Below are 13,528 nucleotides of genomic sequence, written 5' to 3' on the forward strand. Positions count from 1 at the left end.
TTCTTCGTTCCATCGACCTTGTTTCTCCTTCGTCATTTTATCGCAATCGTACTGCCTTCATTGCGATTATGCCGAAGTTGCATGGACGTCAGGCAGTGGCTGTCATGCATCTCTTGTTTTTATACCATTCTCATGTCGTCGTGGTCGTCTCATCGTCGTAATTACCCAGTTCTGTCATTAAGTTTCGCCATACCATCGTCACGTCATCATCATAGACTCGTTGTCCCCCATTGTCGTCATGCCATCACTTGTTACGCTGTCATCGTCATATCATCGTCATTATCTCGGAACAATTTCGTGGTGGTGATGCCGACGTCATCACGGCGCCTTTGCCATTTCACCGAAGTCATTGCTTATGCATCATTCTATCGTGGTCGTACTTTGTCATTTGACCCTCCTCACGTCGTCGTCTTCATGCAATCATGGTCATAGCGCTATGCTCATGGGCGACCTGGGCAAGGGACATCAATACAAAAGAGGTCTGGTCGCTTGTAGCCAAAGCAAAGAAAGTTCCAGATTGACCCACTATAGATTTTATTAAAAAATGGCCAGTCTTAGCTTTGTTAAGCCAAGAATGCGTTGGATATTGCGCGGTCTTTTTTTTTTTTTGCGAAGCATTAGCCGCACAACCACGCTTTTCCTTGCTGCGCCGCGCGCGGCTGCGTAGCTACCATATGACGTCATAATAGCTGCAAAGCGGACGCTTAAGCTTCGCCTTCAAGAGTGGAACGCGATAGCGTTCCCGTCGACCCGCCAAGGGGTGTAAGACAATGGGCTACGGCGCAGCGACTACGCGCCCCGCATCGGACGCGGTGAGCGTCGAGCAACGCAGCGTTCGGCGCGGCAACGAAATGTGCGCCTGAGCAAGCGACGCACGCCTGAGCCTTACCCCCGTATGCAGAGATGCAACTTAAGTCGAAGCACATGCTTGACTTGATTTAGATGACGCCTGGCGTTAACGTGCCCAAAGACGCCCACTGCGTTTCCTTCGGCGCGTTCCCGATAGGCGTCACTCGGATCAAGTCAAGCATGTGCTTCGACTTAAGTTGCATCTCTGCATACGGAGGTTAGAAACAGCTCGTTTCTAAGGCAACACCACGTTCACTAGAGGCGCTTTTGTGCCGCTTTGAAGCATCGAAGTCATGGCTCAGTTAAATAAAGAAAAAGAAAGTCATGGCTCAGTGGTAACGTCTCCGTCTCACTCTCCGGAGACCCTGGTTCGATTCCCACCCAGCCCATATTTTTTGAGGGCAAGGTATGACGCGCCGGCGCAGCGCCCCTAGCGAGAGGAGCGGGAGTCAGGTGGTGGCTGCGGCCGCGCGCGACCGCGCGAGTTGGGGCCCAGCTTTTCCTCCGGCTGTCGTGACGTCACGTCAAGTGGTTGCGCTCAAGGTCAATGGTGGCTGCCCGGCCGCGCCCAAGGGCTGAACTGAGCGATTGCATTATGCTACGCATAGAAGCGTCACTTCGGCAGTACAATGTCACTACATTGCTTGAAGGCTAATCGCATTACTATCGGCAGTCATCATGGACTGGGTCCTGCCGTAATTTATTTCCACAAGTTCCACACGCAATTTTTTATGCGAAGCATATTACTAGAGCTCAACCCAGCTCCTCAGGTGCGGCGATGTCGCCTTCAATACCACGTGACACCTTGACGTCACGACAGAGGAGAAACGGGGCTCCAACTCGCGCCGTCGATCGCGGCGTCGCCCCCCGCATCAGACGCGGTGAGCGTCGAGCAACGCAGCGTTCGGCGCGACAACGAAATGTGCGCGTGAGCAAGCGCCGCACGCCTGAGCCGACGCCGACGACACCGGCTTTTCTGCGACACGAGCTCCTTAACGCTCTCGCGTTAAAATAAAGGCTAGTATGCTTCGCATCCTGGGCTTAACCTTAGCTAAGCCACAGCCATTTTTTTATCGTAGCTTTTGAAAATGAGACGAAACATTTTCGTCTTTTATCTCGTGATTGTTTTTTTACCTTTCTCAGTGTGTTTTGTATTTTTCGTATGTACTAATGTTTTCTGTTTTGCCAATCGAGTAATAATTTCTTGAGATTTCGCAGGATGATTTCCCCTAATTTTATTCTGACAAGGTATGTGTTGATGCCAAATCTTGTTTCACAAATTGGTACGAAGGGAACACAAAGCAGTGGATATGGATTGCAAGGCCGCAGTGTTCAGCGTTCGCCGTAGTGTCGATTGTATACCGCGTCGCCCCAGGGTCAGGTTGGATGATGGCTTTCGTATGTTCTATCAACAAAGATGGAACCAGCAGCGCAACAGAAAAGCACCAATGTTTCTTACAGCCAACTTTTGCTTTTAGTTACAAAGACGTGGCCACCTTTATTTGCGGCAGCTCAGTTGATATGGTGGTGCGATGCAAAACGCGATTTCATGGGCTCAACTTCTCTGAGCGCTGGCTATAGTGCCATGCAAGTGAAAGAAAAGCAGCTCTTGTAATTTTATCAAGATAAACATAAAGAAGGTATGTGGGTATGACATGGTCCATAGCTTTCACGGCGGCATTTCACACAGCGCTGTTGCTGATTTGAGGCATGCACGCCGGGTTTACTTAATGGCTTTAAAGCTAAGCTGCGAAGCATACGGTCGCGGTACCAGATTCCGGCTGCAGCGGCAACATTTCCGTTCAGATTAAACGCAAAATACCCTTGTACCATGCATTGGATGCGCGTTAAAGAGCAGCAGATGGTCGAAATTTGGGGTCGCCCCGCTATCGCTTGTCCCATAATCGCATCATGCTTTTGGCACGTAAAACTGGAGCATTTAATTTCTGTTGTAAGGCATCATCATGCAAATAAAGTAAGTTTCAACCATGAAAAGAAAGTGGCTAAGGGTAACGCAGGTTGCGCAAAATGCAGCAAACATTGTTGCGTCTGTGCACGGTGTCGTGGCATGGAGGCTAGTTTGGAGCATGTACTAAATAGTGGCTGTCAGCGTGTTAAAAGGGACAACATTTAGTATTCGTTAAAGGTAACCATGTCGCTAATAATGGTGGCAGTGCGCAAACGTCGAACAGCCGAAATCGGTGCATGTCACATCACGACTTACACTGATATTACATAAAGATGTGAAAGTACGGTAGAAACGCGAAAGTTAACGAGTTGATGTGATTACTTCGTAAATGACAAGCTCAAAAACACGCGGACTAAGAAAATAAAAAGAACGATGCTGCGTTCGACTAGCAACTAAGTTTAACTGAAAAAACCATGGAACATATTCATGAAAAACGCGACGGACATTCTGTTAGGTCCACGTCTTTCGCTGTTCTGTGCGCCTGTAAAGCGAAAAAAAGCCCAAGGACAGGAACCCTTCTGTCCTTTTGCGCTATGATATGCGGTTCATAAATACGATGTTTAAGTTTTCTGTCTGAGCTATTGCTGTTAAGCAAGCTCGAGAGTTGACGTAGAGCTAATCAACTTACTGATCTGCGTCAAGACGAGAACTCGAAACGCCTTCACGTAATATGCAGACAAGCTGCCCAGGATTCAGTGCATACGTCATACATTGAGGGGATTCATTTGATGAGAGCAGCTGAGTGAAGCGCTTACCGGTGATGTCTGATGACTCGATACATTCTATATTTTTCAGTGTATCTATAGAAGGACCTAACTGAACGGGAACCTCCCAATTTAAAGGAAGCTAACATTTTGTACTGCTGCCATGTCCGCCTTCAGTGTTGTAGGTTCATCGGTATTTGCTTGGGCGTAGCTACATGTAATTGAACATGCATTTCTTGGCATTCGGGCAAGCAAGACACCGTCTGTGGTTCTTCCGAAGCAACAAACCGCTTTGTATATGTAGCGATAATGGGCCTTCGGGGCTATTCTGAGCACTGGTTGATATATCAGGAAGAATTCTGGAAGACTGAATGTCTTTTTTTGTTTCTTGCCTTCGATGAAGTTACATAGAGCTTAATCTCCTTGTTACAGTATATGTTTTACTTTCTCCATATTTTGGCATTTTTCTGCCGCTACAAATGCAGAAAACAGACTCTTTTTCAATGTTGTTGTTTCCTAGCAGGCGTTAGAGAACGCAGGCGAAAGCTCTTGTGCTTCATTGGCGTAAGCGTAAAGCTGGACTGGCGGTGTGATATATTCCATAGCCTTCATGGCGGCACCTTACTCAGCAGTATTGATTTGAGGCATGGCTACATTGGTTGCTTAGTGGCTTTGTTTTGCATTGTCTTGTGCGCAAAACAAACCAATTTATAATGAACGCACCACAAGTAGATTGCAAATTAAGCTTTTTTGCTCTATTACCTAAGGTACATATAGTTCTCCAGACCATTAATTTGTTTAGTAAGGTCTACACGACCGAAATTGTTGTTCTTAGACTTATTAAGCCAGATACTTGCATTCTGGGATTCCTTGTGCAAAGCAGAAAACACTGGTCTTTATAGAATGAAACGCAAGAAGAGTTAAAAAGTTATATGCATTCCTATACTTCCTATATCACCTCGTTTGGTCTGATTTACTTACCGGCGTTAGAGGGGGTGGGGGGAGGGAATGTGCTCTTCTAATTCAGGTGTATTAATCTATCAACTCGTTATAAACTCGTATTCAGTTATAACATCGTTTATAAACAAGTAGTATTTATTGACGCAATGTTCGTAAGGCTGAAGGGCAGGCAAACATTTTTTTTGTGGTAAACCATTATACAGTACCCAACACAACGATACGTCCAGGATGCAGTTATAGGATGAGGTGCAAATGGCCGCACGTGACCAGATATTTCGGCGTGGTGGGGACACCCACCGGTGGCAGCCTCAATCTGGTGGCCATCCCCAGGGAGCAGCACTGGTTCTCCCCGTTTCGGTGATGCGGTACTTCTTTCGAGCAGTAATTCTGGCGTTTCATTTCAGCTTTATTGTTGAAAAGCTCTCTTACCTAAAGTTGTCGCACTCTAGCGCGAAATTTTGTATGGCGGCTGTTCTGTAGCCGCTGTTTGAAACTAGACTTTTTACGTGGTTAAAGATATCGTTCCAGTTGGCGTAACTGTGACAACGACGCTCCAGAAATAAAATAGCTTCTTGGCGTCGCATGGCACTGCAGGCTTTCCTAGCTGTTCTCTTTTAATTAACAAGGGGATTGTGCGTCTTGTGGAGCAGAACCTGGCAGACGTCTCATAGCGTCACCAGATGTAACTTTTCACACTTGGTTCACGGCGCTCTCCAGGTATTCATTTCCTAGTCCAGATGGAAATTCCTTTTTTTTTTGTTGGCAATGCTCAGTAGAATTAATTTCTGCTTTGTCTGACGTGGGCTAATTGTGAGCAGCTGAAAACTTTCAGTCGTTATTAGCTATACGACGTAACTAAACAAATTTTCATTATTTCGAACGAAACTAGCGATATTGTGTACTGGGTTTTTGGCTCTCGTACTTTCTCTCATACTTAGGCTCAACTTTTTGGTTTGTTTGGTTGGTGGTTTTCGCAAGCACACACTAAATATGTAATCGGGTTTTGCTTCAATAAGAATGCGTGTGGGTCGAGATAGTGCTAATAGGTCTCACGTAAAGTGAGAGCATTGTTATCTATGGTCTACCCATTCTATCGGGCAGACAAACGCACCGCCTGCGCGGTCCAGGCTGGGCTTACGGAAGGCAGGCAATACGATAGGGTGACGTGCCTGAACATGGTAGCATTCATAAGAGCTAGGCGATACACGCCGTCTGCGGTGACGTATACGATACTATCGCTACCTGAAACATGAACCCGAATAGGAAGTAGCAGAGCCGGAAGACTGCGGCCTGCCCTTTCTCACAAGAGGGCTGTGAAAAATTTAGGAATGAGAAAAATGTCCAATCATTTCTGAGGCTTTTTCAGCCGAAAGAGATACGAAGAATGCCGGCTTCTCGTTGAACTTGTCTGAGAACCCAGTTCCCATTCATGATAGAGGTTTTTCTTGTTCAGTAACTTCGTGCTGGCAGTACAGATGGTCCAAAAGCGGCGCACGCAGTTACTACTTTGTGTACGAATTGTATATCCGGTCGTCTGACAGTTGCATTAAGTCCAACTCATCCCAGTTTCGTCCTTCTCTGTATCTCTTCCAAAGCTCTTCCAAATTCTTACGTCACTCCTGCCCTTGATGATATGTTGGTACATCTTGGTAATATATCGTTAATCTATCGGTAAAAATAAATATGTGGCACGTACAGTCAGACTCTGTAAACGTGGTTCTACTTCGTACTAATCCGCATGTGCTTCTATTTGCACCGCCAAAAAGATATACAGGCGGCAAAAATCTAGTTGCCAATTGCAGTTCTGTAAATTTGCGCTGCCTGAAATTGCAAGGTATACTCACTTGAAACAGAATCTAAGATTGATATACAGGAGTTTTGCAATCGGACCTTCAAACATTCTGTAAAAATGCACTGTTTTCTTAATTTAAATCTACTGTCTAATGCTCAGAACATAGCTTTTGATTGTGTTGTGAATGGGGAGGTTGTATACCGCGTTGGGGGAGGCGATCATGCTTTTATCCATAAATGTAATTAGGTCGTAAAATTTATTTGTGAAGTCGCTTGACGAATTAAATGTCAAGCAATCACTGTAGCTCAATGCAACCGAGAACTGCTTCTACTTTGTTGTAGCGAAAGCTGAGCGATAGGGACACAGAAAGGCACAATCGACACAAAGCGCGGTGTGTTTCTCCAATAAGCATCTCGGTGTGCCTGTTGTTCATATTGTTAAGTGTGGAGAGACACACGAAAGAGGCGATTTACCGACTATATACAGTGGAACCAGACAGCCAGGCCGACACTCGCTCGCGCCAAGGGCACAGACCAACTTCATCGTCGTTCTCGCGGCGATAGGCCGTGAAGAGAAGCGACCGGGTTGGGGCGAACGAGACTGATGGCGTCGAGGTGAGGGCGAGCAGCTGTAGCAAAGGTTCGGAGCAGGAGCATCAGCAGCAGTGGGTTTATGGCGGGTGGTATAGGGAACAGAAGGTCCAAAGGTGCGGAAATAGGCAGCGGTGTATGTCCGAGGAGGTGGTAGGCATCGGTTGCGGCAGTGACGAGCGACGTGGCCGATGCGACAGCAGTGGAAGCAGAGCGACTGGTCATCATGGGTACGCCAATCGGACGGGTTGCGGCGAGATGTGGCAGAAAGGGAGTGGCGGGAACAAGGAGGGCCGCTAGAGAACTGGGGAACGCTGGGTTGAGACGTGGAACTCTCATGTTCAGACCCATGTTCTCAAATTCCTGTCGTACAACGGCCTGAATCATCGCACTCGTGGTTGCTGGTGGATCGGGAAGCGTCGCGGAGAAAGCTGGCGAACAGGTGGCCTCGAGTTCGCGGCAAATAATACGGGTTACGTCGTCACAGGTGGCGGTCTGACGCGCTCGACCCTCACATGTCGACGTAGCAGCAGTGTTGGGTAGCCACGTGATGTGGTGTCATATACGGTGGCTCTTAGCTTGTTCTAAGCGACGGCATTCTTTTATGATGGCGTCGATAGTCGAGGCGTTGCCGAAAACAGGCAAATTGAGAGCGTCGTCAGCGGTCCGTTTTAGCACATGTGCCACTTTATCTGCTTCGGACATCTCGTCAGCTTTGTGGCATAGAGCCAAGACGTCGAGGATGTATGAAACACATGGCTCTGTAGATGACGCAAGAGCCTTTCTCGCGGCAACCTAGCGCCCGATGGGGTCGCTGAACATTAGCTTTTCTTTGAAACTGTCCCAGCTGGTTACCTCGTCGTCATGCGTTTGGCGCCACATGCGTGAGGTGCCGCCGAGATAAAAGATGACATTGGCGAGTACAATTGTTGGGTCCCACCTGTTATTAGCACTGGCGTGTTCATAGAGCTTGATTCATTCGTCAACGTCGTGTCCCTCCATGCCAGAGAACACACCAGGGTCGCGATGTGGGGCAACCGTGACGATTGGAGCAGTCGTACAAGCCGAAGCCATTGCAGAGTCGGGCTCGTCACCGGGAGGCATGGTGACTAGCTCGATGTGCCGACCACTTCGAAGATCCATGGCAAGGACGGGGATCGCTAACCACCAAAATATTACGCGTGGAAAGACACAGACGAATGAGGCTATTTAGAGCCTATTTACACTAGAGCCAGAGAGCCAGGCCGACAGTTGCTCGAGCCAAGAGCACAGACGAACTTCATCGTCGTTCTCGCAGCGGCTCGTCTCTTGAGCATCACTCGATGACATCGTAATAATATTGCGCTACAATATATTAAAAGAGGCCATACCAACAAGCCCATGTAGCCATCCTCATCTTAAACTGGCAAAGAGAATACTTCGCGTATTTGATACGCTTCTGCTAGCTTTTCTTTGTGTCAAGGAATAATTGCTGTCATATTGCCAGTTGGCGAGAGTTGAATAGTGACACTGCGTGCCTTCGTGCAGCGTCACTTCGTGCAGCGTCACAAGGTGAGCCGGAGTCGTGACCCCGTTGTCAGCATTCTTTACCACGACGTAGCCATGCAACAATGTGCGTTTTTAACTGTCGCACAGACAGCATAGATTGCGCCTTTAGAAAGCACCTGATATTTGAGATCAACAAGAAAAGAAAAACTTATGGGACAGATTATATGTCGATGATTGCTATTAGTTATAATCCCGATGCGCTTTGTTTCTTCTTTCTACAGGCATGTAATTGCCATCGCGTCTAGTAATGAGTCTTGCCCGTACATAGTTTAGAGAGCAGGCTACGCAAACAAAAAAAAGTATTGTTTTAAAAACTTCTTGCTGGCTTTGCAAATGGAACCACTTGAACTCGAATCATGTGCCGTCAACTGCGAGAAAAATCAGATCCTTGATAAATGGTGCAATCCCTTCAATAAATAGCGGTTTTATGGAATAAGTCTTAGGAGTAACTGGAATATCGATGTATTTCGTCGCAGACTTTGGATACAAATCTCAAAACTTCGTTTCACTCCTTCTTTTGGTAACATAGTTGAATTGGAATTCGTTCATTACAGGAAGATACGCCTTGCAATGTCACGGGCTACCATTCTGAAACTACATTATGCCACTTAGTTCAATTAGCTAAACACCTAATATTTTGCTTATTCCTTTGTGTATCTCACTTTACCGTAGAAGTAGGGTTTTCCTGTTGTAGTAGTCCAAGTCGTGTATTAGGGTTAGCGTACCTGCCACAAACAAAGTTTCTGGAAATTGCCCCCCCCCCCCCTTTAATGCTGTGTAGTTCCGGTTTGTTCCCTTCCATCTTTCAAATAACGGTGGTGTTATAACACGAGCTTCGTACCTTCATTGGCCTTCACACATTAAATCTGAAGTACTTTATGCATTTTTCAGACTTATTACGTGTTAAGCAGGCTAATTCTTATTGCTAGCAGAAAGCATTCTACACGATGCAGGTAGCGCAAGGAGATTACCGGCTCCGATTTCCAGGACATACGTTGTTCATCGAAAAACTTCATTCAATACGGGTCAAATATTTTTTACCAATAAACCCTGGATATGGATTTGTCTGCAAGTCCTATAGCGGCACTGATAACTCAAATCTGGTATTTTTTCACGGAGCAAAGTTTCACCGACAGTTTCTACAATTACGTTCCAGTTCATGTTCTCAATATTAGAGCGGTGCTCTATTTGAGTCACATATGTTCCCACAAAAGGCCCCTTCATACGTTGTGAGGGAAAATTCTATAGGGAGAGAGTTAGGCTGAATCGTGTGCAATAGTCCTGCCATCTTCCTGCAAACGTCCCTGTACGTGTCTGTACGGACGTGTCTGTCGACTTCAAAGGTCCCAGAAAACAGGAACAATGCAAACATTACGCTGCTTCACAGAAAGGGAGACAATAAAGAATTGAAAAATGATAGGCCTATTACCTTACTCCGAGTGTTATATAAAATGTTTACCAAGATAATTTGCAATAGAATAAACGCAACACTAGGCCTTAGTCAACCAAGGGAACAGGCTGGCTTCAGGAAGGGATACACTACGATTGATCACATCCATGTGATCATTGAGGTAACAGAGAAACCCGCAAACTACAATCAGCCTCTCTATATGGCTTTCAAGTATGGTGAAAAGGAATTTGATTCAGCGGAGATACCAGCAGTCATAGATGCATTACATAATCAAGGAGTAGAGACCGCTTACATAAATATCTTGGAAGACATCTGTAGAGATTCCACAGTTAACTTAATTCTGCACACGAAAAATAGGAAGATGCCTATAAAGAAAGGGGTCAGGCAAGGAGACACAATCTCTCCAAGGCTGTTCAATGCATACTTGGAAGAAGTATTCAAGTTATTAAACTGGGAAGGCATAGGAGAAGGATCAACGGCGAATATCTCAGGAACTATCGGTTCGCACATGACATCGTTCTATTCAGCAGTACTGCAGACGAGTTACAACAAATGATTAAGGACCTTAACAAAGAAAGTCTAAGAATGGTGTTGAACATTAATATGCAGAAGACAAAAATAATGATCACTAGCCGGGCCAGCAAAAAAGAGTTCAGGATCGCCAGTCAGCCCTTGGAGTCTGTGAAGGAGTACATTTTCCTAACTCAATTATTCACAGGGAACCCTCATCATGGAAGAGAATTCACAGATTAATAAAAATGAGTTGGAGCGCATACGGCAGACATTGTCAGCTCCTGATTGGAATATTACCATTATCATTGAAGAGGAAGGTGTACAATCAGTGCATTATTCCGGTGCTGACATATGGGGTAGAAACTTGGAGATTGACAAAGAAGCTCAAAAGCAAGTTAAGGACCGCGCAAACACCAATGGATCGAAGCAGGCACCTACCCAAGGGGGGGACCCAAGGGCCCTCCCCAAATTTAAGATGCATACCCCCCTCCCCGCCGACGCCACCACTTCTCACACATATTAAAGCGCCGCCAAATCAATGTTGAGACTTGACAGCTATTCGGCGGTCAACATTTTGCTGCGTTTCTCACTACTTTTGGATGGCGGTAGTTATCGGCGTCTCCTGGGATGTGAAGGCCAGTTTCCTCATCAATTCGGCGCCCGCGCGATTAAATCGAGATGCATTCAGTTGTCGCCATCTATTCAACGGTCACGCGCTTCGTTGTTGCTTCTTAATTCAACCTTCTTTGTTTAGACCGATCCAGGGACGAGGAAACGTATTCATTTCGTGGCCAGCTGGTCTGTATGCACGTGGAACGAGTTGCGACCACAGAAAATGCCAATTGCGGTTAACTTTTCTTTTCGTTTCATTGTTTCCTCGAGTGACGGCTCGCCGCGACGCTGAGAGATCCTCAGAACACATACCTGCGATATGGGTTAGATAAGGTGAAAATAAAATAATGCGAGACAGCGTCCATCATCAAACCCTACAATAACCGTTAAACTCTTCAGCAATATGACTGTCACCTGTTACGTCGTCTGGTTTTTCCCTAATTGTACAGCACTTTCGTGCAAAATGGGCAATTGGAAAGAAGAGTAGCAAGGAGGTGACAAATTAAGCGATCTACTAAGGGAGAGAGCCAAGGCAACAGCCAAACAGGAAAGAAAAGCGAGAATTACTAATTTTAACCGTTGTTTATTTATTTATGAGTGAAAACATTTTAATCATCATCTTTCATATAAAGAGCAAGCAGTCGTAACGCCCTCGTAAGTGGAGGACAATTGCGTGTGTTAATGACTCTTCTACAGTTATCATTCCAGCCACCTAACGTAGCCACTTCTCTGCTGTGCTTATGTAAGTGTTTTTCTAACCTTCCGCGGTGGGCGCAGTACCTGCAGAATCGCAGCTTCCTGCGGCATATGCGGTTGTACGCGACTGGCGGCCACGCATCGTTACGTAACTTCCCAAATAACAATACCAGTCGGTTGTGGCACTTCTCTCAAAGCAGTAAACGAGGGATCCAAAAGAACGGTGATTGTTCCACGAATATATATTTCTGTACAATTATTTCAAAGCTAATTCAAAAAACGCTACTATACTCGGATACAACTTGCGTCTGCAATGAAGCCCCTCCCACGCCCTCATAACGGCCAGCCACTGTTCCTCCGCGAGGCCGCAAATAATTCGTACTTCAAACTTGTTCTGTTACCCAAATAAGGCGGTAACTACAACAATGAAATTAGTAGCGCGTAATTTTATACCTTTCCCCTCGCCTATTATAGTGGAATGGCGAATGCCTAATTCTTTATTGAACTGAAATAACATGCTTGCTTCGCTAGAGCTATCTGTTGTGAAGTTTAACTTCAGTTGGCAGTGAAGTTTCATGAGTAAAACGGGTTCAGCAGTGAAATGAACTGCACCGCAGACTTTTGCAGAGTGAAATGCTCAGACTCCTTACATTTTGTCCATGTCTGCTGCACAACTCATTGCTTCCGCCGATGAAAAGACTCTTCAAGAACAGCAGACGCTCCTGAGGTATCAAGTATGACGCCATTTTGAAAAGGTCGCATGACGACGATTTTGTTTGCTGCTGTGATTGGCTGGCGGAGTAACAACTACGCGCAGTCCGTGTGCCTTTGTTGTCTACTGCTGCTTTTTTTTAAGTTCTATTCTGATAAAGTTATCTTTACACTCTCGGGGCTTCTTTACTTGCTCTTGGCAGTGTTCTTTCTGCGCGGGTTCATTTGACGTGGTTCTTTGTTTGCCAACGAGAGGTGTATCCACAGACATACCATAAAATATGCCTTATTTAATTTTTCTTTTGTGGGTTTATGCGTTTTTATGGCGAATGGTGGGCGTTATTCACATTTGTACTAGTAAATGTACACCCCTCATTTGCATAGAAACGTTGCCTTGGGTTGGGCACCCCCCCGTCCCCCCCTCCCCCCCCCCCCCTCCCTCCCCCTTCCGAAAAAGATCCTGGGTACGTGCCTCGATCGAAAAATGCTAGGCATAACGTTAAGGGACAGGAAAAGAGCGGTTTGGATCGGAGAGCGACCGGGTACAGCCGATATTCTAAGTGACATTCAGAGAAAAAAATGGAGCTGGGCAGGTCATGTAATGCAGATAAGATACACGTTGGGCTATTACGGGGAGTGTTGCAAAGTAGATGCGAAGAGAAGTGAAGCGCAATCGGGGACAGCAGAAGACTAGGTGAGACAATGAAATGAGGAAATTCACGGGCACTAGTTGGAATCGGTTGGCGCAGAACAGGGATAATGGGAGATTGCAGGGAGAGGCCTTTGTCCTGCAGTGTACATAAAATAGGCTGATGGTGATGACTGTTGCCACATCTCCAATATCAAACCACTGTAGTCGGCGCACCGACCCTGGATAGAGTGTCATCGAGAGAGGGACCAGTCACAAAGGAACTGTATTTTCGGGGTCATGTGGGTCATCTGGTGCGGGTCTCCGCATCTCACATTCGGGATGGGCAGACAAGCACGTCTTTGCATGATTCTAGCGCTCACCTCTTTTGAATAAAAGGTGCGTTCAAATTTGCATGCGTGTTACGATCTTAACGAATTCTACTCAAAATCAAGGACAAAACTAATTCTAACTGAAAAATTTAATTGAAGCTAGCTAGCCGCAATGCCATGAAACGAGTAGTCTGAAGAAATCGATGCCTCCAG

General features: G+C 46.1%; 1 protein-coding gene across 2 annotated transcripts in view; it reads left to right on the forward strand.

Annotated features, from left to right (window-relative positions):
* The window catches only part of LOC135912374 (uncharacterized), a 179,125-nt gene that overhangs the window by 57,669 nt on the left and 107,928 nt on the right, over positions 1–13,528 (forward strand). The window contains exon 4 of one of the 2 annotated variants that reach the window (XM_070541018.1): positions 12,343–12,371. The exons of the other annotated variant lie outside the window; for it this stretch is intronic. Coding sequence (XP_070397119.1) covers positions 12,343–12,370 — 28 coding nt within the window. The 3' untranslated portion in view covers position 12,371. The remainder of the gene's footprint in view (positions 1–12,342; positions 12,372–13,528) is intronic. 2 annotated transcript variants of the gene reach the window in all.

The sequence above is a fragment of the Dermacentor albipictus genome, chromosome 6 (genome assembly GCF_038994185.2).
Source record: "Dermacentor albipictus isolate Rhodes 1998 colony chromosome 6, USDA_Dalb.pri_finalv2, whole genome shotgun sequence".
Taxonomy (NCBI): domain Eukaryota; kingdom Metazoa; phylum Arthropoda; class Arachnida; order Ixodida; family Ixodidae; genus Dermacentor; species Dermacentor albipictus.